The sequence below is a fragment of the Festucalex cinctus genome, chromosome 1 (genome assembly GCF_051991245.1).
Source record: "Festucalex cinctus isolate MCC-2025b chromosome 1, RoL_Fcin_1.0, whole genome shotgun sequence".
In the NCBI taxonomy this organism is placed as follows: Eukaryota; Metazoa; Chordata; class Actinopteri; order Syngnathiformes; family Syngnathidae; genus Festucalex; species Festucalex cinctus.
In genome coordinates, this window is record NC_135411.1 from 39900377 (window position 1) to 39927533 (window position 27157).

At 40.6% G+C, this 27157-nt stretch overlaps 3 protein-coding genes and 1 long non-coding RNA gene across 7 annotated transcripts in view; 3 read left to right on the plus strand and 1 right to left on the minus strand.

Moving 5' to 3' along the window:
- Positions 1-4403, plus strand: part of LOC144027687 (sodium channel protein type 2 subunit alpha-like) — a 56436-nt gene extending 52033 nt beyond the window's left edge. The window contains exon 27 of the mRNA XM_077535463.1: positions 84-4403. Coding sequence (XP_077391589.1) covers positions 84-1315 — 1232 coding nt within the window. The 3' untranslated portion in view covers positions 1316-4403. The remainder of the gene's footprint in view (positions 1-83) is intronic.
- Positions 4404-4937: 534 nt separating this feature from the next.
- On the minus strand, positions 4938-7237 carry LOC144027698 (uncharacterized). The gene is made up of 2 exons (XR_013285512.1): positions 7138-7237; positions 4938-5207 (listed from the first exon to the last, which is right to left on the minus strand). It is a non-coding gene; the product is annotated as an uncharacterized LOC144027698 (long non-coding RNA).
- LOC144027673 (uncharacterized) lies at positions 6589-11538 on the plus strand. Of its 3 annotated transcripts, none has more exons than XM_077535433.1 (7): positions 6589-6731; positions 7164-7366; positions 7803-7877; positions 7954-8046; positions 8125-8235; positions 8313-8448; positions 9642-11538. In XM_077535433.1, the coding sequence occupies exons 1-7, from the start codon at positions 6728-6730 to the stop codon at positions 10991-10993; spliced, it is 1974 nt and encodes a 657-aa protein (XP_077391559.1). In that variant the 5' UTR covers positions 6589-6727; the 3' UTR covers positions 10994-11538. The 3 variants fall into 3 exon arrangements, with proteins under 3 accessions (XP_077391559.1, XP_077391569.1, XP_077391578.1); XM_077535443.1 differs by having other exon boundaries at positions 7192-7366; XM_077535452.1 differs by having other exon boundaries at positions 6617-6704; positions 7192-7366.
- Positions 11539-12286: 748 nt separating this feature from the next.
- On the plus strand, positions 12287-26304 carry LOC144027703 (uncharacterized). Of its 2 annotated transcripts, XM_077535477.1 has the most exons (7): positions 12287-12455; positions 13015-13217; positions 21667-21759; positions 21840-21935; positions 23745-23855; positions 24012-24141; positions 24224-26304. In XM_077535477.1, exons 1-7 carry the CDS (start codon positions 12452-12454, stop codon positions 26080-26082), a joined length of 2496 nt encoding a protein of 831 aa, XP_077391603.1. In that variant the 5' UTR covers positions 12287-12451; the 3' UTR covers positions 26083-26304. The 2 variants fall into 2 exon arrangements, with proteins under 2 accessions (XP_077391603.1, XP_077391611.1); XM_077535485.1 differs by lacking the exons at positions 12287-12455; positions 13015-13217 and adding an exon at positions 13227-14291.
- Positions 26305-27157: the final 853 nt, after the last annotated feature.

A 27157-nucleotide genomic window follows, 5' to 3' on the forward strand; every position in this document is an offset into this window, starting at 1 on the left:
TGCAGTCATATACACGGCAAGAATACGATGAACGGGAAAGTTCTCCGAGACTTAACAGTTCTGTATTTCTACTGTCATTACAGGGATTGTTCTCGCTGACATCATTGAAAAGTATTTTGTATCTCCGACCCTGTTTCGAGTCATCCGCCTGGCAAGGATCGGGCGTGTACTTCGACTTATACGTGCAGCCAAAGGAATAAGGACTTTACTGTTTGCCTTAATGATGTCCATGCCAGCACTGTTTAACATCGGCCTCCTGCTTTTCCTTGTCATGTTCATCTACGCTATCTTTGGCATGGCAAACTTTGCCTATGTGAAAAAGCAAGACGGGATTGATGACATGTTCAACTTCGAGACCTTTGGGAATAGCATGATCTGCCTTTTCCAGATCAGCACCTCGGCCGGCTGGGACAACCTCCTGAGCCCGATAATGTCCAGCTCCCCGGATGAGTGCAACGTTCATTTTGTCAATACTGGCACAAATACTCGAGGTAACTGTGGCAGCCCCTCAGTGGGCATAGCGTTCTTTGTAAGCTATATCATAATCTCTTTCCTCATTGTGGTAAATATGTACATTGCCATCATTCTGGAGAACTTCAGCGTAGCCACAGAGGAGAGTACAGATCCACTAAGCGAGGATGACTTTGAGATGTTTTACGAGGTTTGGGAGAAGTTTGATTCTGAGGCCACGCAGTTCATCGAGTTCTCCATGCTGTCGAGTTTTGCTGACCATCTGTCGGAGCCGCTGCGCATCGCCAAGCCCAACAAGATCAAACTGATCTCAATGGACCTCCCCATGGTCAGCGGCGAGAGAATCCACTGCCTGGATATCTTGTTTGCCTTCACAAAGCGAGTACTGGGAGAGTCGGGGGAGATGGATGCCCTCAAACAGCAAATGGAGGAGAAGTTCATGACGACCAACCCTTCCAAGATTTCTCACGAGCCCATCACTTCCACGCTGCGACACAAGCTGGAGGAGGTGTCGGCCGTCATCATTCAGAGGTGTTACAGGAGGCATCTGGTGCGCCGGCAGATGAAGCAGGCCTCCTACCTTTACAGACAAATCAACTATGAGACTGTGGTAGATGTGGAAAATGCTCCAGAGACAGAAGGGCTCATCGCAACTATGATCCATCACTACGGGCCTGTTGGAGGGGAGTTCTTAGAGACAACAGAGGGCTCGCTGATGTCCTCACCACCTTCGTACGACAGCGTGACCAGAGCAGCCAGTGACCTCTCTGATGTGATCAGGTTATTAGCCAGGGACTCTCAACTTGGGGATCCTCATGAAAACTATGAGGAAACTTTTCTTTGAGATAAGTGTATGATTGTGTTTTTTTTTCTGCAAAAAAAATGCTTCAAGCAAATCATGGTCAAAGAGATTTGCCTGTTTTCATCTGAATCATGCAAAAGCTTAGAAAGTGTCTGAAATGAGCATTATTGTTCAATTGAAATGCTCATGGGGAATGTCGAGGGCCTTACTTCAGAAGAGAATACTAAACTGTTATTATTTTGACTGGGGGGAGGGGCTTATTGAACTGCACACACTACTTGAAAATGTGAGAGGAAGGCAACCCATTTTTCTTTCCAATAACATGTTCTATGTGGCCCCACTATTATAAACACAGCACTCTGATTAATACTACATTTGTGGAATATGACTTCAGAAACACAATCCACCCATTTTTATCCATCTCACGGGCCGTTTTGCCACTTGCTGTTGACTGAAAATGACATCACAGCTGCTCAGGGCTCAGGTAATGACCAATCGCAGCTCATCTCTTTTTTTGACTATGGTCATGTGACATTTCCAAGCTGAGCCCTGATTGGTCGTTACCTAAATCCTAAGCAAGTGTGATGCCTTTTTAAGTAAACAGCAAGTGTCAAATAGTGATGGGCATTACAGTTCTTTTAGGTGAACTGAATCACTAGAATCAGTTCATTTAAAAGAACCGTTCAAAAGATTCGTTCACCGAATCGATCAGCCACAACACTCATTCACTGAATCGTTCGTTCCTGAACCGGAAATGGCAACACGTTCACCCACTGACTCGTTCACTTACTGAACCGGAAATGGCAACACACTCATTCACTGAATCGTTCCTGAACCGGAAATGGCAACACATTCACCCACTGACTCGTTCACTTACTGATCCGTTCGTCTTCGCGAACGGGAAGCTTCCTCAGTGACTCGTTGCTGAACACCAATAGTGAGGCTGCATGTGTAGTAAAATCCCGCCCACCTCTGACGCTAGCTTCTGATTGGTCGTTCGCGAAGACTGACGCCATGAGCGTGGCTGCGCTCAAATGAACTGAGAAGAGAACGAATCACTTCGAGAAGTGACCCGTTCACTCACGTTCACTGAAGAGATTCCTTCTAAAGAACGAATCGGTCACGACCGATTCCTTCTAAAGAACGAATCGGTCACGACCGATTCCTTCTAAAGAACGAATCGGTCGTGACCGACACAACACTAGTGTCAAAATGGCGGCTGCCTGAGATGTATACAAATAGGTGGATTTTGCTGCTTTACTCATATTCCACAAACAAATATCGTGTTTAGACTCGTGGGGCTGCATAGAACATATTATTGTAAAGAAAATTTTGGGGTTGACTTCCACTTTAAGACTTTCAGGTGAGATTTCAGGATGAATCTAAAAAGGATCTTAACCTTTACAGGTTATTTTAATTTGACTTTTCCAAATTTTTGAATGCACACGTCCAACGGTTGCCCAACTTTCTGTGTTCTCTAACACAGAGCTGAACAGCAAAATTCAACAGTTTTTGCTGAATGAACATTTTGAAGAACATCCACTTCTTTGTCCAATCTCTCTGTTGCAACCTGCTGACACTTTGTGACACTCGAAAGCTCAAGGTGCAAGGCCGGTTTCCTCTGAAAACATCCTGTTTGAAGCCTTGCATTGGTGAGGTACTATTGATTAATTGTGAGGCGTCGTTCTGGTCTTGTGACTTCAAAATGTGAACAGCACAATGAAGAGAATTGTATAGTATAAATACAAAGTCTATTTAAACCAGGAAATGTCCTGGTTTGTTTCATAAATCACATATCTGTTCTTAAATGTGTTGTTCAGCTCCTAGTGAGAGAACAGTCACTCATTGGTGGAAAAAAGTTCGGAAACATTGAAAAGTTTAAAACGCATTCAAAAGTTTAGAGAAGGTCAAATTAAGTGCACCTGTAGAGGTTACATTACATGTTAGGTTTGTCCCCAATTTTCACTCAAAAGCCAAATGGAACTTTTGTGACGAAGTAAGTAATTGGAGAAAATTGATGACAGTAGTGGATGTATTATTGTGGTTTAAGTTTGCACTGATGTTGAAGAGTGATTCCCAACCAGGGTCCCAGGGAGAATTTCACTTAGTCTTTTCTGAAAATTATCAATTCTTAATTACAAGTATATATTTCTGCATCTATGCAGTGACATACAGTGATAGGCAGATTAATTTATTTATGTTCAATTAAACAAGCCCACATTCCACACTAAGTACATTTGTGAATAGATTGAGATTAATTATTCATACTTTTCCTGAAAGTTTTTGCTTGGTGGTGTGCCGTGAGATTTTTTTTATTATTATTCAAATGGGTGCCTTGGCTCAATAAAGGTTGGGAAACGCTATAGAAAATGTGCGTCGTACTGAGAAGTCATTAGGTAAATACTGTCAACCAAAATATTAAAAACACCTCACAGTATGAAAAAGTACCGGTTGAGAATCAAGACAATCATTTGATCCCATTAGTGGGTGTGGCTACAGTTACGGCCAGATAGTGTATGATACCAGAGATGAAGCATTGGCATACCTCCTGTATTTGTTTCGATACATACTGTACATTAACACTAAAAAATGAAACTACTTAAAATCCTACATGAAATTACAAAATAATGCATGTTTAGAATTTATACCATGCACAACTAAAACAGAAATCTGATGAAATTGTCTTAATAAGAATTTTGTAACCCAAAGCAATTTTATGTTCTCTTGCTATGCACATCATGAGGTCAGTTTGAAGAGCAGGGTGTAAAAATTCCTAAATCATGTGCCTGATTTTGATTGTTGTCCGCACACTTCTCTGAATCTCTTTGAACCATTTTATTTGACTGTTGGATGCAGCTGGAGGAGCATGGATACATTAAGAGCTAATTTTGTATATTAATGATGTAAAAAAAAAAAGTATATAAGTTGTACATGTAAAAGACATTTTTAAACATTTTGTAATTATATTTACGTGTACTGTATATACTGTATAAAGAACAATTAAGTGTCAGTCATACAACATGATCAAATTATATACACATTGTACTCATTTTTCTATAAGATATTTTCCTTGAGAAATGTATTGCATTTAGGTTGTACTTACTAAATGTAATAAAACATCTTTTCCATAGTTGTGGATTTTCCAACTCTCACCACAGTAAAAAAGAAGCATAGTGGCAGATGTTTTCGTTCTGGCATTTAGGATTTTTAATTAAGGAAGGTAATTGCTTGGCCTCACCCTGGGACTTTTGAATGATACGTGTACACCTTTTCTTACGCTATATTTGCTTTTCTTGCATGGGGATAATTTCACATGAGGAAGCACTTAGCTCATTTGACCTCATTATAAGGCTAGCAAATCTCTCTGAGAGGGGAAAAACAAGACAGATGTGCAAAAGCCTCTGAATCAGCACAGCTTCTGTCCTTTTGAGTGTGTTGCCCTTTAAAGCTTGAATTTGTTTATTATTCCTCAACAAACGTAATCAACTACCCAAAAATATCGCTGAAATTATCTGGGATAATCATTGATTTTGTTGAATCTTTAAAGAGATTGTACATATACGTACATAAATCACACAAATACGGTGATGCTTAAATACTGAAACATACATTATGGATACAAAATACTAATATGTGTACTTATTGAATGCTTTACATGCACACATTTTCGTACTGTACATTTCTGTACATTTGTTTATTTTCCATTGTCTTCAACATGACTGATGATGATTACTGCGTCAAGAATAAGACATGTCACAAAAATGTTCAGTCATGTGTTTTGTAATAAATCTGTATTGTGTCCCCGCATTTTTGGGGTTGGGGGCAGGGGAAATCAACAAGGGTGCCAATTTGGATTTAGCCCCAAACAGATTTCCTCTCTCTGGTTGTCGGGGTGGTCAAATCCAACTTTGACCAGCTGGGATGGAGAGATAATCTGTTTTTTAAAAAAACAAAAAAAAACAAACACTTTTTTTAATTACACACTCTCAGGACAAGCACACAAGCTCTCGCTAGCGACTCTCTCTCTCTCTCTCTCTCTCTCTTTCTTCCCTCTTGCACACACATTCATTCAGCATAGAAATGCTGACAGAATGCGCCCCACATACATGCACATGAGCACAAAGATGCTACATATACACACAGACATGCTCTAGGCTACTTGTGTGCCGTTCATCTTCTTCCTGGTTGCTTTCCTATTTGTAGGTGAAGTGCCAGAAATTTTATATGTGAATGAATGTGATTTTTAGACATGTGGCAGAGATTTAAAATGCACTACGTTTAATTACAAATTGCATTAGCTATTGACACAATTTAATATCTTACAGATCATCTGCATTCGCTGTGCTCTCCCGTCACTGGAATAACAATGTGTTACAGTCTTCTACTTTACATCTATCAATTTTAATGTATAATACATGTATGTGTGTGTGTGTGTGTGTGTGTATATATTTATATATATATATATATATATATATATATATATATATATATATATATATATATATATATATATATATATATATATATATATATATATATATATATAAATTGTGCTTTAAAATATGATCACAGAGGACAAAATGCAATATTATTAAGTCAAGTCACATGCACACTTTTAATAAAATATACTAGTTTAAATTATATTAGGAAAGAATGATATAATGATGGTGACGTTTTTTGTTTTTGTTTTTTTTTACTGGAGGATCAATGGTTATAAATAATCTTTAGACAACCGTGAAAGCTGTAGTACAGTACCGTAGCAAATGCATGTTTCAGGGAATCAACATACAATTGTCCTTGCAGTCTTGCGGTGGATAAGAGAGAGTCGACTGCCACCATCAGGAGATTTATGTACCTACAGATTCATTTTGAGACGTTCAGAGAAGCTAATAGGAAAATAATTTATTGTTTTAAAAAAATGTCGGGCATGAAATCACATAGTATGAGGATGGCAGTTTTTTGGTGTTGTTGTTGTTGTTGTTGTTGTAATTACTACTTATGTTAATGTATTGCAACAATTTTTTACATTTTCTGTGTACTCCTTGCATGTCATTTGTTTAATTTAATTTAATTTAATTTAATTTAATTTAATTTAATTTAATTTAATTTAATTTAATTTAATTTAATTTAATTTAATTTAATTTAATTTACCCATTATGGGGCTAATAAAGGTTATTTTAACTGACATAATGCAGAAATAGTAAACGTTTGTCAAATTTATGACATCTTCACTCCACACCGCTAGTTGGCGGCATTGTATCTCAATGTTACTTGCCAACCAGTAAACGCCCAAGGAATGGAAAGTAATATAAAGAAGAAGAGTAAAAATTAGAAAAGTAGTTTTTGTTACTCAGAGAGGCGAAATGCGATATTGAGTTACTAAAGATAACGAGATTGTCGGGGAATAAATTTAAGCGGACATTCTGAAACGGTGTGTTCCTTCGCTGGAATCAAATGGGTAAAGTTAGCGTGACACTTGTTTTGTATGTTTGTACACGCTGGTAACTCACCGATGACAGGCACTTCTACAATCAAATATATTAAAGATGAGGAAGATTATAAAGCGATGCAAAATTTTGGATTTGTGCCATAATTTCTACCCGTGAAATCTCATAGTACAGATAGATTACACATTCGAAAATTACAAAATAGGGTACACTGGTAACGATATCATAAGTTTGACATGAACCCAAAGAACAGCAACTTGTGCAAAATGTATATAAAAACTGAACAGTTGCACATTTGCTTTAAAAAAAAAAAAAAAAAAAAAAGCTTAGAGAAGGTCAAATTAAGTTCACTTTGTGCACGTGAAGTCATTCCTGAAATTTTACCCAACTGAATATCATTAAGTAGTGTTTATGTACCTGCATGTTGACAATGCTTGTTTCAGACGGTCCCCTGCCTTTGCCGTCGCTCAGGCTCCTGGTCCCACCACTGAGGATGATGTCAGCCATCATGTGGAAGATGGTTCACTTGCGAAGCACAAAGCATTATGGGAAAGTGGTGGAGTTCATCATCTTGGTGAATGAAGCCATCCCTGATATCTTGACTCACAGACAGAAGATGCTGATTACGCTTGGATTGAAACTAAAGGTAAAAATGGCCATGAGCGGACAACAGTCAGTGGTGAATATTAAGAACTGTGCTCGATCCAGTTCATAAAATGCCAATGACTCACTGGCACATACAGGTTCTTATACTAATGTCATCCTATTGGAAATTATGCATTTCCATATACCGTACAGTGGACCCCCATTTACTTACGGTTGGGCGTTTGCGTTTTCCCCAATATTTTTCAAAATGTTTTTTCTAATATATTTTTGGGAGCGCCGATCCGCCGTTTTTCATGGAAAATGCATATTGGATTGGTAAAAGCAAAAAAAATAAAAATAAAAATCTAATCTTATGGGGCTGCCTGGTACTTCTCCCCCTTGAATAGTGGGGGTCTACTGTACAGCTCATTCGTTCAGATTCATTATTTTGGCAGCATGTTTGTCATTTTGTACTAGATTGAAAATTGTCTTCACAGATGTTAAGTTGTGAGCAGGATGGCAAAAGTGTTCAAACTGTATTGGAAAGCATTCTACCTGGCAGTTCAGAGCAGGTGTGTGGTCAGTTCTTCATTGATAGATATAATGTCAAGCAACGTTCAATGGAGAATATGTGTATTATTAATGCAGGCTCATCCAACAAATGATGCTTTTGAGGCTAACTTATCCACACTTGTTCTGCGACTTTTGGAGGACCATGAATGGCGAGAACACTTCCTAAAGGTGTGCATCTGTCCTTTTGTCAATGTTTTAACATCAAAAACAGCAGCACAAAACTTAACCTCTTTCGTCAACTCACAGAACGAGTTCCCAGTGCATTATGGGCCAGAATTTGACACCGCATTGGAAACATTGGTGTCCGACTTCTTCAACAGATTGGATGGACTGCTGCTTATTCCAGATTTTAAACAGGCATGATCATCACAGGTGGTGCACTCAAAAACACTTTCAGCTCTGCAGTAATATTACCTATTTATATTTTTAAACAGACCTCAATGTGGATTGGTGTTGATATATCAGCCCTGCTGGATGAATACCAGCAATATGGTTGTGAAGCTGAGGACTTCACAACACTACTCAGGAGCACAATCCAACGAGGGAAATTAGCCAAGATAAACACCAATGGTACGTCTTACTGTATGTGATAGAACTGATGAAATCATACCAGCAAATATTAATTGCATTACTGCGAAACAAGGTCAAGCATTTCTCTAAAATGAACATACAATGAGTATATGTTTTCCTTCTTTTATATCATGACTACGGGTGATATGGCCTAAAAATAATGTATTCTAAAAAAAAAACAATTGCAGTAATGATATTTTTGACGGTATTGGTAATAATTACTGAACAATAGATTTGTGATTGGTGCTTATCACTTTTATTGCAGCACAATATTTAAGCCACCTTTTTTCCCCACAATTGATATGTAAACAAAGTACAAATATAGCAACCGTAATGGAATGAAATGGAAATAAAAAAAATAAATAAAAAAAACAGCCCAGTGAGTTTTTACCCTGCAAGGCCTAATTCTAACATACAGTAACTGCTTAAAGCACTTGAAGCACATTTACTTAGCAAATACAAAGAAAACACAAACCTTCAGAAGTCAGTGGCAAATTGCATGAGTCAAGAAAATCCATTACTTTCTCCTGTGTGGTTGATCCCTGTGTTGTAGAGGCAAAAAAAAAAAAAATCTTCACCAATGATATGGTAGCAGCTAGTTTGTGGCGTCATGCTTTGTACTTCGCAGGCACTGTTGAAAAATGTCTTCAGTTGAAAAAAAATACACCAGTAATATCGTAGAAGGTAAAAAAAAAAAAAGAAAAAAAAAAGAAAAGTTGGGTTGATTTCCATTTGTGCAGTTCTATCACCCTCTGATGGCTAGTTTTTTAGTGCAGTTCATTTTCACAAGACGTTTAAAATCCATGCTAATGGTCAGATGAAGGGGAAAGTAATATGCTTGTGAAGAGAGAATATGTGGAGGAACTAAATGATGTGTGCTTGCATTAGGAAGTAAGTGCCTCAATAATATTTTTTCATTGCAGTAATGTACAAAAGCACAATATTGTTTTGTTGTTTGTGTTTTTTTAGTATGAGCTTTTATATATATATATATATATAATATCGTGATAATTATCGTATCGTGACCTTCATACAGTGATATCGTATCGTGATGTTTGGATATTGTTACATCCCAAATAATAATCTCCGGAACAGCAAGCATAAATGCAAGTACTTGGTGGTATTCCGTTTTAAGTGTTGTTAAATATTCAACATGGATGTCATGAAGTGATTTGTCTTAATTTTCTCTTTAGACACGTCTGCCTCAGAACAACAGCTCATCTCATCACTAACTGTACCTGTCGCAATGACGGAGACAAACTCCCCCTGTCAGACGTTGAATGATGACAGTCAGGCGTGCTTCCCCCAGACTGCCACTGGTGTTGAAGAAATCACTCGCACATACGTAATCGAACAAGAACCCGAGATTTGCTCTCAGGAAGAAACGGTTCTGACAACTCTGAACAATAGTCAAGTAGAAGAAACGACAGTTGCGTTTGTTGTGGATGACCAAGCTTTAGCCGCCACATTGGTACCTTCCACATCAGCTCTCCATCCTTTAACGTCCAGCTCTCCAGCTGGTCGTCAGCAGGAAAGAGTTGCACACAAATGCCCTTTATGTAATAAGTGCTTTATTTATCGTTTTGAACTCCTGCAACATCAGAGGATCCACACTGGAGAGATGCCTTACAAGTGTACTCAGTGCGGAAAGGCCTTCAGAAGAAGCTCAGATCTGTCTAATCATAGGCGCACGCGGTGCACAAAAGCTGCCTATGTTTGCCTCAAATGTGGCAATAGCTTTCAGTCAACACAGGACAAACGTAAACACCGGTGTGTTGACAATACACAGCAGTTTGTCTGTTCTCACTGTGGAAAAAGCTTTAAGAGGCCGAGCCATTTGGAAAAGCACGAGCTGACTCACACTCAAAAACGGATCTTCACATGCAGGCAGTGTGAGGAGAAGTTCTCTAGTATGAGTGAGCTGAAATTTCACCAGAGGACTCATTCCGTGGGGCTGTCCAATCAGTGCGCTTATTGCGGGAAAATGCTCCCTTCTGTAGCGTCTTTGACGGCTCATGAAGAGCGCCACACCCAGCCGAACACACACGTTTGTGCGCAGTGCGGCAAATTGTTTAGGAACAAGCACGAACTGAGCCGTCACATGCGCACGCACACAGGCGAGAGGCCCTATCAATGCTCATACTGTGAGAAACGTTTCTACATCTCGGCAAACCTTACCGTACACATACGCACTCATACTGGAGAGAAACCATTCCTGTGCCCTGAGTGCGGCAAAGCTTTTGTGTCGGCCGGCGAGCTGCTGATACACAGACGCATCCACACAGGGGAAAGGCCCTACAAATGTAACGTGTGTGATAAAGGATTCACCATGGCGGCCAAACTCACATGTCATATGCGCGTCCACACTGGGGAGCGACCTTATGTCTGCACTGAATGTGGAAAAGCCTTTTCAAGTAGTGGACAGTTGAAAGTTCATAAAATGAGCCACACGGGAGTCCGACCATACCCCTGTCAGTTGTGTCCGAAAGAGTACAAGGTTCTCAATCACCTGAAGAGGCATTTGAAATCTCATGGCATCCAATAACCCAGTCTTACATTTGGGATTTGCTGCCCATTATGTCAAATGGCCTTAGTTTTGCCTTACAAACAAGCTCTGTTGTCATGGAAGTTGAACAGTTGCTTGTGCAAAGAATTTGCCACAAATACTTGCTATTATATTACTAAGTTATTGTCCAACCCCCACCACCTTGACTGATCTGTTTAGACCCATTATAATATTGTTTTTGGTTCTGAAATATAATTTTTGTCTGTACTGTCTCATAACTTGGGTGGTAAAATATAGTGCCCAATGCCTATGCCATACCAATTATGTCAATTTCACCAGGGACCCACCCTTCTCACGCTGCATTCATGTCCACCTCTGATAGCATAGCCTTAAAGGCCAAACAAACTCCATATATTTAATCAATCAAATGGCAAAATTAATCCATAATAAATCATCGCTGCACAATATGTACATGCCATTCATATGTATTATTTTTCCAAAACTTAAACCAGAGATGGCAAAATTACTCACATGCTAGTCTGTAGTAAAGTAGAAGTACTAATACTAAAGTAAAAATAAACAAATAAATTATATATATATATATATATATATATATATATATATATATATATATATATATATATATATATATATATATATATATATATATATATATATATATATATAAAGTTGAAATGCTGATTCAACTCCTGCACTTTAAAATGCAAGTCTATATGCAGACTGTACTTGGTACACATTCGTTTTGATCTCACAACAGTTCTTTTGAATCAGGCCATGGATGGGGAATATCTTGCTTCGATCTCCGAGTATGTTATTTATTTCTGCCTGTTAAGACTCCAAGATCTCAACTTACTACCGAAAACTCAAATGAAACAGTGTATACAATAAATAGTGTATACAATAAATGTTTTGCTTGCATGGTGTACCAAATCCCTCATTATTTATTTAAAAGTATGTGTCCTCTGTTGGTGTGAGTTTACTGGCTGCCTGAATGTGGTAAGAAATACTGGAATATTTGAAGAAAAAAAAGGTGGAGAAAAAATGACTGCAAATAATCACATCTGTAGCTACTAGTCCAACCCATTGCTAAACTTTACCTCCAGTACCCTTATACATATTTTAAAACCTACACTATGGCCATATTTCAACAGTTAGAAATAAGTAAATTGGGAGTGCTACTTATTGTTATGTCAAAATTTAGTGTTGATGTTTTTAAAGGTTTCCGATTGGCGGCCGATGGAAAGTTCTTGCGAGGTTTGAATCGGGCCGCCAGATTATCCAAAACGAACGCCCCCACTACAAATGACGTGACGTAAACTGAGCCAACATACTTCACTATGAAGAGCATGTTTCAGGAAGAAGTTGGCGCCCTAGCTATGTAAACTGTTAGCTTAGGCTAACTGTGAATACAATGACGATTCGTCTGTGTAGAATATTTGCCCTTGATTGCAGTTGAAGAATTCGAAATTGAGCGACATGGGTATGTATGTATTCGATGGAATAGCTCGACGAAAACTTACATTTGATACCTATTCTATCTGCAAAAGCAAATGTGTATCATCGGCACTACAGGCCACGACTAATCCCTGGAACGAGACTTGTTTTGCCCAATAGTGGGTTAGTTTGGTGACATTAGCGGCCTTTCGCTAGCATATTTGTTGTTCGCTAACACCGGCGGTGTTTAATTGGATGCATTCGTTGTATACAAAGTGCAACTGCTGAAATTAGTGGTACCCTGCTTTAATTTTAGAATACTGCGGACGCCTGGTTTGCTACGTACTACATGCATGGTGAACTGCAGACGTGCGAGGCTTATCGCGAGCCACTTTTATTATTATTATTATTATTATTATTATTATTATTATTGTTAGTTATTTTGTGTGGTCAATGTTTAACATGAAGAAGCAGCTACTGATGAACACTGAACAGACCCGTTATCTCCAGTGAAAGTAGACCACTTGTCCACACCACACAGTAATTAAAGTGTTTAAGGTTGACAGATGTATTTACACTTTGCGCTTCCGACTGTGTGTATGAAGAATTCAACGTTCCTCTGTCATCACTGGCCTTCCTGGTCCCACCACTGAGGCTGATGTCAGCGGTGATGTGGGAAGTGGTTCGCCAGAGGAACATTAAGCATTATGGGAAGCTGGAGGAGTTCGTAACCATGGTTACAGATGCAGTTCCGGAGTTCATGAGTAAAAGAGAGGGGAGACTCTTGTCACTGGGCCTGAGAGCCAGGGTAAGTGAAAACCACTCAATCTGATCACTTCTTGTAACAATGAGGAAGCTAATAGCACTGAAAACTGTAGGTGAAGCCACTGAACTACAAATGTGAGACGCTATTTCTTCTTACCATCTGTTAGGGGGTTATCCGCAAATTATATAACCCAGGGTGATATGTAGGGCAAATCATAAGTATATATATATTTTTATTCTGATCCTGTCAGAGCTGTCATAAAGTTATACATCAAACAGTGTCCAGGTTAAAATGATAAACACAGTATTACACAGCACATTTAAGCAGAGGAATTGCATCAATGTCCTCTCCTGCTCAGCTCGGTCTGTGCTGACAGGAAACTTCTGCTCCTTCACAGGCCACTGGGTCTGCTACAATTATTAACACCTAACCGCAATGCTCTAATCACTGAATCCGCACATGACAGAACTGGCGGTCGTTAGAGGTGTGCAAAATTTCCGATTCTTAGATTATTCACGATTCGGCCGTGGAGCAATCGAGAACGATTCACAAAAGTCCAAATTCCGATTATATAAATATGCCAAGGGAACCGAAACTAAAAGTGGACCGGAGCGGAAAGTACGCGGAACTGAAACGCAGTAGCGCGCGCGGTCTTCGGGACGCTTAATGGGACGGACCGAGAGTACACATCCACAACTCACGCCTCGACATTCAAAACAACAACAAGCATGGCTGAGCTGACCAACCCACCTCTTCATGACATCAGACCTGCTCCGAAAAGGCAAACAACTTCAGGCGGAAGTATCAGCTAGCTGGCTGCAGTGCGTCGGTTAGCGTTCGACAGGGCGCCGCGCAGTGATACGAACGAACGAACAGAAAAGTAGTGGCTGGCGGTAATGGCGTCTGACTTTATTCAGAAAAGAGTATTGTGGTGGAAATGTATCACGCTTTTGAAAACAAATAGTTTTTTTTAGAAGAAAAACGCTTTATTTCCGAGACCCCAGCCATCTTGCTGGACTATTTTCTTTTTTATTTTCTTCTCGTCCAACGTCGAACCAGAACGCGTGTCACCGAACGCTGTCAGAAAGAAGTCAGTGCTGATCGCACACACGGGAGGTGAGGATCAAATTGAGATTCATGTTAAAAAAGCCGAACGATCCCATTAATGTTTACACGTTCATGTTTACACAAGTTAAAAAGCAGAAAAGCACTTGAGGGTTTTTTTTTTTTGGACCTCTGAGAAACTTTAATGTTTACATGTTCATCTTTACACAACTTAAAAAGCAGGAAAGCACTTTTTTTTTTTTTTAGGCATTTGTATTGAAGTAGTAGTTCACATTGTCTTTCATTTATATCTCAGTGCACTTTTGAGTGGATACAAATAATATATTTTTGCTCAATGCTATGTTTTATTCTGTTGAAGACTGAATATACTTAAAAGCTGTTGTTACAGAATGAGGACTTGAGTATTTTATTTACTGTTTTGAACTGTTAACTTGATACTGAAATAGTAGTTTATTTAGGCCTGAGAGGACTTTTGTACTATTTTTGTAACTAATGTACGAAACATTAAAAGCACCAAAATACATTGTTTTTTTCTGCTGCCTGGGGGGAAATCAATAATCGTTTTATAATCGAATCGTAGCCTCTGAATCGTAATCGCAATCGAATCGTGAGGTGCCCCAAGATTCCCACCTCTAGCGGTCGTAGATTTGTTTTAGTGAGGTTGTGCTGAGCTGAAGTTACAGATTCCACTAGTTTTGATGGTGTGTTTAGTTCTAGTTTGGCAATGCACAAATCTAATGTGACTGCTTTTTCATCTATAATTGGATTCGTGAGTGTAATTACGCCTACACACACAACAGGTCTGATTGAGCAAATAATTATTTTGACACGTTTCTGCTGATAGTAAGCTATTGATTGTCTCAGCGATGCTAAAATTGTAACGGTTGAAGCAGTTGCGGTTTTGTGTTTCGCCAGTAGGAGGAGCTAGTTTTTCAGTACAGTCTTCGCTCGCTATAACACGGTTCACTTTTTGCGGTCTCGCTGTATCACGGATTTTTTTTTAAGTGCAATTTTGCATATTTTTTTTACAGTAATATACCCATTTTATAAAATTTATGAAGGTTTGAACATTGTCAAAGTTTGAACAAGAGAGAAATGTGAGAACATGTAAATGCCTCAATGAGAAAAGTGTATAAATTGTGCGGTCGGGGATTTTAGAGCCTTAAAACATTTATGAGTTGTAAAACATAAAGCTAACTACTTCGCGGATTTCATTTATTGCGGGTATTTTTTGGAACCTAACCCCAGCGGAAAACGAGGGAACACTGTAATTGTAACAGACGGTTACTATGGTGGCAAACTTATTTTGTTTAGGTGCATTGTTTTTATTTTCCTATTATTTTTGTATAATTAGTAGGACTATATAGTCATTAATAATTAGTTTATAAGTAAATTAAAAGGGTAAAATTTACGTTTAACTTTTTTGAGTATGATTAGGTCACTTCCTGTTTTCGTTAGCATTGCAAGGTAGTAGTCCGATGCAGCCACAGCAGCTCTACGTCGCGACAGTTGCAGAGCTTAAGTGAAGCTAATTAAGTTGAACAAGTACCCGTTTGTTCACTAGCAGGCCAAAGTGGTACGTATATGTTTTATTTGTATTTTATATTTTCGATGTTTTGTAAAGCTAAGTTTATTTCATTGTACATTTGTCTCACCAGTTCTACGGTGTGTCTGTGGTAAAAGCAAGGCCCACAGTAAAACATCAGTGCAAAGAACTCTTGTGTCTCCGATTTGTGAACAAAACGGCATAGTAGAACACTTTCTGCTGGAGGAAGTAGAATACGATTCTGCGCCGGTGGAAGAAGAACAGTTTTGCGCTTGGAAAGTAGACATCTTCTATCACGGAGAAGGCGACGTTGGCTACTCGCGTGCAAGGGAAGTATCACACGCTTGGAAAATGCATTGAGCAAGTCAAGTAGCAAGCTAACCTGTAAAAGCTAATCAAGTAAGCACGAAAGTCGTGTCTTGGAAGTAGCACAAGTACTTGTGAACTGCTGTCAAAGCCTCAATTGCATTCAAGACCCAACTGTGACATTTCAAGACAAAAAAGCTGCACATTCAACAGTAAGATAAGAAGTTAAAGTGAATGTTTAAAAGCTAAAACAAGACAAAATGGCAGATGACAAGAAGGTTACAATGCAGCCCACTGAAGAAAGCAGTGCGGGGCTCGATCTACATGATGAAAATAAAGGAAAGGATACAGAAAAGCAGGCAAATCGAGAAGAAACTACTCAGTCCGCTGATCCCACACAGTCTGAAACTGCGAAGAAGCCAGCGTACACGCACACTCACTGAAAAAGGAAAATCCTTACAAGAAGCAAAATTAAATGATTTGGTAAAGGAGTTTGAGCAAATCTATAAGAAGTGGAAATACAAAATTAACAATTTTAAGAGAATGATAAAATACAAGGACACTGATTTGATTCCAGAAGCTGTGAGGGGCATACGTGCTATAATGACTGACATCTGTAACGCATGATAAAATCAGAAACATTGACATTCCTGATAATGAAATAAGAAGAAAATGTGATGTATGCTGGGCTATCAGTGAAGCTGCCAGTTTAAAGGCTCAATGTCTTTTGGAAGAAAATGGTGATCCAGATAGCATTCCCTGGCCTGACTCAGAGTCAGTGTTTGAAAGCAGCTCTTCTAGCATTTCCTCAAGAATGACGTACAAGTCAAAGTCCATGTCTAGAATGTCCCAACAGTCAGCTGTAGCTACACTACACCAAAAACAAGCTGAGGCTGAAGTAGCAGCTTCAGAAGAAGTTATTAAAATAATGAAAACACAGCATCAATGTGAGGAAGAAATAAGAGAACTTGAAGTTGAAGATGCAAGGAAAAGAGCTCAATTTCTAACAGAGAGCACTACAATAAAGACTAAGTTAGAGGAGAAGAGAAAAGAAGTGGAACTATTAAAAGAAATGCAAAAGTATAATGTCGCACAAGCAAGATTAAGGGTGTATGCTGAAAGTCTAAGCAGTGAGGATGAAGAAAAGCCTCCTGTTATCAATTCTGAAGTCAAGCAAGATGGTTCCCTCCCACAACCAACCATGCTAAATGTGCATTGTAAACCATTTGTCCCTTCTCAAGTTCCAGCTCTCACAAGTCAACACTCTTTACCTCACCAAGCATCGGTGCCTCAAACATCGACCTCAACTGCAAATGAAGCAACCTCCATTGACCTTGTCAAGACACTGGCTGAAGCAATCACAGCAAACAGAATTCCAATACCGGAGCCTGAAATCTTCACAGGTGACCCGCTGCAGTTTAATGATTGGAAGTTGTCTTTTCAAACATTAGTTGATCGAAAAATCTGCCAATTCAAGAAAAACTCTTCTTCCTAAGAAAATATGTTGGAGGTTCAGCGAAGAAGGCCATTGAAGGACACTTTTTTTTTTTGCTGGAACACTCACAGCCTATTCTGCTGCCTGGAGAATTCTCGATGACAGGTTTGGAGATCCATTTCTGATTGGCAAGTCTTTTCGAGACAAAATTCAGTTGTGGCATAAAATCAGCACCAAAGACAGCAAAGATCTGCGTGAGTTTGCAGATTTCCTAAGCAGTGTTGAATCAGCCATGCACTATGTCCAAGGTTTACAAGTGTTAAATGATTGCGTAGAAAATCAGAGAATAGCAGCAAAGCTACCTGATTGGCTAAGCGCAGGCTGGAACAGAAAAGTAACTGAATTCCAAGATGACAACAAAATGTTCCCCAATTTCAGTTATTTTGTCAAATTTCTGAATAAAGAAGCAAGAATTGCATGCAATCCAATCACTTCACTGCATGCAATGAAGTCAACTGAACCAGAAAAGTTTCAGATCAAAGACAAGCAAAGGAAGAACAACATGCCTTATGCTAAAACATTCAGCACAAGCTCCAATGAAAAGGCAAATGTCACATGTCTGTTTTGTAAGAAACCTGGTCACACAATTCACAAATGTCGAAGGATCCTGGAAAAGTCAGTTGAAGAAAGAGTCAAGTTTGTGCAGTCTGAAAAACTGTGTTTTGGCTGCCTCAAATCCGGTCATATCTCCAAAAACTGTACTTCCAGAAGTGTTTGTGAGAAATGTCAAAAGCCTCATCCAACTTGTCCATCAAGATAGAGAGAAAAGAGACAAAGAACGAAGACCAAAGAATAATCAAGAAAGATCCAATACAAATCAGGAAACAGAAGTTGTGTCTGAAACACAAGAAGAAGAATTCACACGTTATGTCTAACAGAGTGGTGCAACAAAAGTCACAAAGTTGTACTTCTTCGGTTATTCCACTCTATGTATCAACTGTGGATGAACCAAAGAAAGAAAAGCTTGTGTATGCGTTGCTTGACACACAGTGACACCACTTTCATCTTAAAGGACACAGCTGAGACATTAAACACAAAGTCTGAGCCAGTCAAACTCAAGATCTCCACGATGACGTCCAAAACAAAGATCGTGTCAAGCCACAAAGTGAAGGACTTACAAGTAAGAGGCATGAACTCTAAAACAAGAATCAAGTTGCCAACAACTTATACGCGAGACTACATTCCTGCCAATAGATCACATATTCCCACAAGAAAAACAGCAGAGAATTGGCCCCATCTGAAACATCTCACAAGGGAGATGGCACCCAACCTTGACTGTGAAGTAGGCTTACTGATCGGATATAATTGTTCTCAAACTTTACTGCCACTAGAGGTCATCAGTGGTGAAAGAGACCAGCCATTTGCACAGAAATCCCTGCTTGGTTGGAGCATCATCGGCTACAGTGATACCGAAAGCGCAGATGATGATGATGATGAAATTGGAGTAAGTCGTCATGTTATTGTATAAGAAGTCATAAGCTCAAAGACGAAGTGCACTTTGTTTACAGAAACAAAGTCAAAGAAGTCAATCCTGCTGAAATAGTTAGTGTTGGAAATGGACTTTGTTGAAAGAAGTGTTGAAGAAGAGTCAATGTCACAAGGAGACATGTCATTTCTGGCTAAAGTAAAAGAAGGTATCAAACAAAAGCAAAACGGTCACTTTGAAATGCCGCTACCCTTCAAGGAAGAAAGACCTGAATTGCCAAATAACAAAATTTGCGCAGAACACATACTGAAGTGTCTGGCGAGGCGTCTCAGAAAAAATGATGTCCAAGTGAAATAGATTAGCACTGAAGACCCAGAGGTCAAAGCCACACATTTTCACAGTCCAAGTAAAGGAAGAGAAATCTGTCCCAGAACGTCTGCAAAAGTTCTCAGTTTGGACAAGAGCTGTGAAAGCAATAGCAAGATTAAGACGACATGTCAAGTATGCAAAGAATGCAAAAGAAATGTCTAATGAAAGTACTACATTAGAAGAAAGAAAAGAAGCAGAGGAGCTCATCATTTGCACAGTCCAACAAGGAGCATTCAGTCAAGAAATCAAGTCACTCAAAGACAAAGAAGTCAAGTCATCACACTCCAAGTTGCACCAGTTGAGTCCATTCCTTGACAAGCATGATATCCTGAGGGTGGGAGGCAGACTAACAAAAGCATCGCTCCATCCCAACATCAAACATCCAGCTATCATGCCAAAAGAGCATCACATCTCACGCTTGCTCATCAAACATTTTCATGAGAAGATACATCACCAAGGTAGAGGAATGACAGTCAATGAAATTCGTGCTAATGGCATATGGATAATTGGATGCAGTGCGCAAGTGTCATCATTCATATACAAAAGTGTCAAATGCAGAAGATACAGGAATTACAATCAAGCACAAAAGATGGGCGATCTGCCATGTGAAAGACTGGAAGCTACCCCTCCATTCACATACAGCGGTATGGATTGTTTTGGACCATTCTGCATAAAAGAAGGGAGGAAAGAATTAAAGAAATATGGACTCTTGTTTACATGTATGTGCTCGAGAGCCATTCATATTGAAGTCTTGGATGATCTCAGTACAGACTGTTTTCTCAATGCACTTCGTTGTTTCATTGCAATACGTGGCAACGTGAGTCAACTGCATTGTGATCAAGGCACTAATTTCATCGGTGCAAGAAATGAGCTTCTGACACAAACAACTCAAGAGAAAGTCAAAGAGCTTGGTATAAGCTTCATTTTCAACCCACCTGCATCAAGCCACATGGGAGGAGTCTGGGAGAGACAGATTCGGACAGTAAGAAATGTTCTGAGAGCCATTCTGGATGAGTCAGCTGCAAGATTGGACACTTCATCATTGAGAACTTTCATGTATGAAACTATGGCAATCGTGAATAGTCGTCCACTAACTGTTGAGTGCCTTAACGATCCTGTAGGACCAGAGCCGCTCACACCAAATCATATTTTGACAATGAAGTCAACCGTGATATCACCACCACCTGGAGAATTTGTCAGAGAAGATCTCTACCTGCAGAAGCGATGGAAAAGAGTGCAGTATTTGGCGAATGTATTTTGGACCAGATGGAGAAAGGAATATCTGTTAAACCTGCAACAGAGAAGTAAATGGAACAAGAACCGAAGAAACATGAAGATCAATGACATAGTTCTTCTACAAGAAGACTGTGTTCCAAGGAACCAATGGAAACTCGCCAAGGTCATAGAAGTCACACCCGGAGCTGATGGCAGGGTCAGAAAGGTCAAGCTTCTCATTGGCGACTCAACTCGCGAGAAAGAAACCAAGACTGTTTTAGACAGACCAATACATAAGACTGTACTTTTGCTAGGAGCTGAGAAATGACTATGATGTTCATTGCTGTTTATTAAGTTCAAATGTATGTTAACGTTTATTTAGGATCACGCATACTGTAGTAGTGTGATGGTGGGAGTTTAACGGTTGAAGCAGTTGCGGTTTTGTGTTTCGCCAATAGGAGGAGCTGGTGTTTCAGTAATTGTAATAGAAGGTTACTATGGTGCGCAAACGTATTTTGTTAAGGTGCATTGTTTTTATTTTCCCATTATTTTTGTATAATTAGCAGGACTATATAGCCAATAATAATTAGTTTGTAAGTAAATTAAAAGGGTAAAATTTACTTTTAACTTTTTTGAGTATGATTAGGTCACTTCCTGTTTTCGTTAGCATTGCAAGGTAGCAGTCCGATGCAGTCACAGCAGCTCTACGTCGCGACAGTTGCAGAGCTTAAGTGAAGCTAATTAAGTTGAACAAGTACCCGTTTGTTCACTAGCAGGCCAAAGTGGTACGTATGTTTTATTTGTATTTTATATTTTCGATGTTTTGTAAAGCTAAGTTTATTTCAATGTACATTTGTCTTACCAGTTCTACTGTGTGTCTGTGGTAAAAGCAAGGCCCACAGTAAAACATCAGTGCAAAGAACTCTTGTGTCTCCGATTTGTGAACAAAACGGCATAAAAATGCAATACATATACAGCACATACTGTAGGCCTAGTTTTCCATGAAAATAAGAACAATAGTAGACTTTTTAAATGCCTGCCTGTGTGAATTTTGTTAAATTTCCACCAGACTACTCTTGAATTGTTGCGTTCTGAGCACCCTGACGATCTCAAAGCTGTGGAAACTCACCTCAACCGGATCCGATCGTCTTGCATTGAAGAGGTGAGTGACGTCGGTGTCATGTTGCCAGATAGTGTATTATCATGCCATCACTTGCTGCCATTCTGTGTTCTGACGTCTAGACAAACGATCCTGTAATTGAAGCACCAGAGGCCAACTTTATGAAGCTGGTACAAGGCCTTATTCAAGATACTGATGGCAGGGAACATTTCCTCAAGGTAGATCGAACAGCATACAGTTTCTATACATGAAGGCCAGTTTTGTTAAATGTTTAAAAAAAAAAATAAATTGGCGAATATTGACCTTAATATCACTACTAGTGTTTGCTGACCCTTAGTTTTAAGGTTTTTCCTTTCTTTTTCTTAATTATCCTTTAAAATGATGGTTATTAGAACCATTTAGAGATACAATATTGTTGTTTTCCCCTTTGGTATAATGTATCGTATAATAAATATCCATCCATAACAACAGCTATTCCATCGCAATATATATCCAAGCTGTCAATGGGTGACAGTAAATATCACATCTCTTAACGTATTGTAATACAGTATAAGGTTGAACCTCATACTCTGTAACAATCGGCAGTGTGGCATGGCGCCACAAGGTGGCGCTTCTTTATTTTTGTGTGGCGGTAGTTTATTTTTTCCTTTTTGGCGAATAATGTTTTTTGTTTGTATTGCCGTGAACGGTAATTGTAATATGCAGTGGCGTCGAGCCCGCTCTCTCTTTTTGTTGTTTCTTTAGAATAAATGTTGACTTGTGGACTTCAGTTGCTCTTCCTTTTTGTTTTGCTGTCCCGCTGCGCCGCCCATGGCAAATCAGCCTCCGCGCATTACAACTCGTATGTTTTTATATTTAGTGACTAACGTAATGTCATAATCTGGCTTTTTATCTGACTTACTTAAAGGGGACGTCAACCTAAAATCTTTTATGCTTTTTGCAACCCTACTAGTCTAAACACAGTATTCTGATTAATACCCTATTCAGAAAATGCAAATTAAATATTCATCTTAGGGGCCGACCCTACAGCTTGAGCCGTGATTAATTATTACTTGAGCCCTGCACAACTGTGATGTCATTTTCAGTCGACAGCAAGTGGCAAAATGGCTGCCCCCGCAGGTAGTTGGTGAATTTTGCTTCGTAAATCCTTTACTACCGCACGTTATAAAAAATAAAAAAAACAACCCTGACAATGCCAGCTGATTTCGAGCATGTTACCTAATCTTTCAAAGGAAACAGAATATTGTGTGCTTTTACTACATATATAAGGTGGGCACCGCATGAAAGATCACATTCCATTCTTTTATTAGAAAAACAAAGTATGTTTCTACCATATTCCGTTCTTTAGTAATCACCATTTGAAAATAGGTCATTTGAGTGACATTGAGCGAAAATAGAAAAAAAAAATTAGTGACACTGTGAATTAGGTTTAATTTGATAAAGGCTTTGATCATTCACGTATTCCGTGAAAAAGTTCCATTTCATCAGATATCGTCATATTTCATTGCAATTTCATACATCAGCAGCCCATTGAAAAGAGATACAATGCTGCCATCTGCTGGCCATAGTTAATTGGTGTTTTTTATTTCACAACCCATTGACCAGGCAGCGCTGCACATTGACGTTGCACTGCCCATTGATTAAAAAAAACCCAAGTTGACATCATTTAACGTTTATGGTGGCATACATCGTGCTTTTACTAATCGTTATTAAATGTTTTGGGCTGTCAAAGAGTTAATTCACATTCCACAAACACAATATTAATTAGAATGTTGTGCTTAGACTCGTGAGGGTGCATAGAACATGTTGTTCCCTTTATCTGCAGCGGCCATGTCGCAAGAAGTGTCCATCGTTGATTACTTGGACAGCTAATGCTAGGAACGTCACCACAATGATTAAATTCATGACGTTAGAGGCGCACACACATCAAGGACAGCATTTATTCATACAATTGCATAATGTTCCTGTCCAGTCCAATGTTTTTTTGAGTGTCATGGTGACAATCTTTCATTCTTTCTGCCCCATAGAACGTGTTTCCAGTGGAGTATGGCCCTGACTTCGACACAGCACTGGAAACGCTAGTTTCTGAATTCTTCACCAGACTTGAGGAGCTGCTGCCAATCCCAGATTTTAAGCAGGTGCGCCATCAAAAATGACCAGTGTAGTTTGAACTGAGTACATCAAACTGCAAGCGCACCAATAATTTAAGCATCTTTTCCCACCAGCTTGAATGGGGCTATACAAATACGTCAGATAATTCTTTCTTTTTTTCTTTTCTTTTTTTTTTTTTTAAGACTGCATCTTGGCTTAGTACTGCCCCTTCAGTCCTTGAGGAGTACATACAGTGTGTGTCAACTGGTGAAGACATCAAATTTCTTCTCCAAAACAAAGAATGTCATGGAAAAGTGGCAAAAAATACTGTTGGTATGTCTCTGTACATTGTCAGTAAATGTTTTATGTTGTACAAGATGCTTCTTCCAATTTTTGTTTTTCCCCCTCCACACAGCTCCATTTCAGTCGGATGATCTTCTTATCCCGTCCTTGTCGCTGCCCCCTTCTCTGGAAGTGGCCATCGCGTCCCACCCGAGCGCTTGTGACGATGACCACAATGTTCCCCAGATAGTCATGTTTGATGAGGAACTGTCCACAAACCCTTCCACCTCCACCGACTTTCCCGATTCTCCAAAAAGAACCGATATGTCCTCGTCCCCTTGTCACAAAGCGCAGGTAGCGACACACAAATGTTCGGAATGTGGCAAATGCTTCAAGCATCATTCTGTGTTGGTGGAGCACCAGCGAGTCCACAGCGGCCTGCAGCCTTACACCTGCTCCGAATGCGGGCGGGCTTTCCGAACGGCCACTCTGCTGGCCGGCCACAGGCTGCGCAAATGCAAAAACGCCGCATACCTGTGCATCAAATGCGGCAACAGCTTCCCCTCGTCGCTGGACAAATTCCGACACCACTGCCCGAAACGAGGGCGCAGCTACGACTGCGGTCACTGCAGAAAGTCGTTCCAAAAGTCGAGCAGCCTGAAGGAACACCTGCTCACTCACGTTCAGAGCCGCCTTTTCAAGTGCAGCCACTGCGGCGAAGGTTTCCCCGGCATCGGCGATCTCAAGTATCACCAGCAGGTAGATCACGACAAGCCGTACCAGTGCAAGCAATGCGGGAAGAGCTTCATCTCGTCCAAGTGTCTGCTGAAACATCAACAGCGCCACGGCGAGATGGAGGCCTCCAAATTACCGAGCGGAGGCAAACGCAGGAAATGCGGCGCCGCTCATCGGATCGCCTCGTTGCCGTCGAGAAAACTGGCCGGCAAGGCGGCCTACCCTCGAGGACGGGTCGGCCACAACTGTCCGCTGTGCGGAAGGAGCTTCAAGTATCGCTTTGAGTTCCTGGAGCATCAACGCTTCCACACGGCCGTCAAGCCGTACAAATGCTCGCAGTGCGGCAAAGCCTTCCGCACCGAGGCTCACCTGTCCGGCCACAGGAAGAGGAAGTGCAAGAACGCCGCCCATATTTGCACCAAGTGCGGCTGCCATTTCCGCTCCGTGCACGAGTGCGTCAGGCACCAGTGCGCGCAGCTGCTGGCCAAATACGAGTGCTCTCACTGCGGGAAGACCTTCAAGATGGCCCACCTGCTGAGGAACCACCAGATGACGGAACATCAGCTCCCCTACAGCCCCAACCGGCGCTTCCGGTGCCGCTACTGCGACGAGACCTTCCCCGGCATCAGCGAGCTCAAGTATCATCAACGGGTCGACCACGAGAAACCGTACCAGTGCCAAGAGTGCGGCAAATGCTTCCTGTCGGAAAAGTGCTTGTCCAACCACGAGCTGCGGCACAACGACGACAGGCCGGAGAGCTGCCCGGTGTGCGGCCGCGGCTTCCGCAACCGCTACGACCTGAAGCAGCACATGCGCACGCACACGGGCGAGCGGCCCTACCAGTGCACTCACTGCTCGCAGTGCTTCTCCACCGCCGGCGGCCTGAGGAGCCACACGCGAGTTCACACCGGCGAGAAGCCGCACGTGTGCCCCGATTGCGGCAAGGCCTTCTCCCAGATGGGCGCCATGCGCACCCACAGGCTCACCCACACCGGCGAGAGGCCCTTCAAGTGCACGGTGTGCGGCAAAGGCTTCACCATGGCGCACAAGGTGACGGTGCACATGCGCGTGCACACCGGCGAGCGGCCGTACGTGTGCTCCCAGTGCGGCAAGGCCTTCTCTGACGGCAGCGTGCTCAAGCAGCACATGCTCAACCATTCGGGGGTGCGGCCGTTCCACTGCCAGATCTGTCCCAAGACGTACACGTGTCTCAACCACCTGAGGAGGCACCTCAAAAGTCACTCCGGCATGAACTGACTCGAGGCAACGTTGTCAATATTTGCACACATTGAAGAGACTGGATCTTTTTCGTCAAGCATGGTTAGAATTGCTGTGAGATACTGAACCCTGAATTCTACTTTTTAAAGGACATATACAGAAATTTGGCTCCATAACTATCATGAAAGGCAGCACTGTAAATTTCAGCAACATCATGGTTTTCTGAATTTGACATGTACAAAATAAATGACATTGGTTACACTTTGATGTGACTTTACTGTCTTTCAGGGGGGAAATAAATTAGGCTTTTTTTTAAATCCATACACTAGAGGGCAGTAGCTACACTTGACACTTGTCTCGTTTACACCAGCTGGAATCAGGACGATCACATCACTGTTTATCCTTAGATGACTTGCTTGTTTTTGAATGTTCGCTGATAGACATATAAGGAGAGGAAGTTTATCTGGCTATTTCCAGTCATTTACTTTTATTTGGCGTGAGTAGGAATCTTGATTTGACTGCAATTTCCTGCAGTTTGGCTGGCGCCTTGTAGAATTTGCAAGCAAAGTAAACTGTCAGGATGACCAATCGCTTTTAGTCGTCTGTGCATTGACTCGCATGAAAACGAAGCCTTCGCAGGAATTATAACCAAGTCATTGTGATTAATCTCTTCCAGATGTGTTTTTTTTGGTTGGGGAGGTAAAAAAAAAAATATGTTCCCCCAGCTCCTTTGATGCAAATGTTCCACGGAGCAGTAGTTACTTTGGAATCATTATTTCATCATCATTTTCTTACTTAAACCATGTTTATAATAAAAGTGGTTTTTGTGTTCAGCCCTTCGTTTTTCTCGCCCTCTGACTCAGATTTGCTACTAGTCCTGTCTTTGCCAGGATCCTGTGGAAACTCATTTTCTCTGCCAATTACATTGGCCAGAAGAGAAGCGGCTGTCATGAGTTTGCATGTGCTGCGCTTATCTTCACTTTTGAGGGAGCACCATGTTCTTAGTTTCTTAGTTTAGTCATGAGTGAGCTCACTGTGTAAACTTAAAAATGTCTGCCCTCCTCATGCTTGTAAAAAAAAAAAAATGTGGAACATAAATTCCGCTGTAAATGAA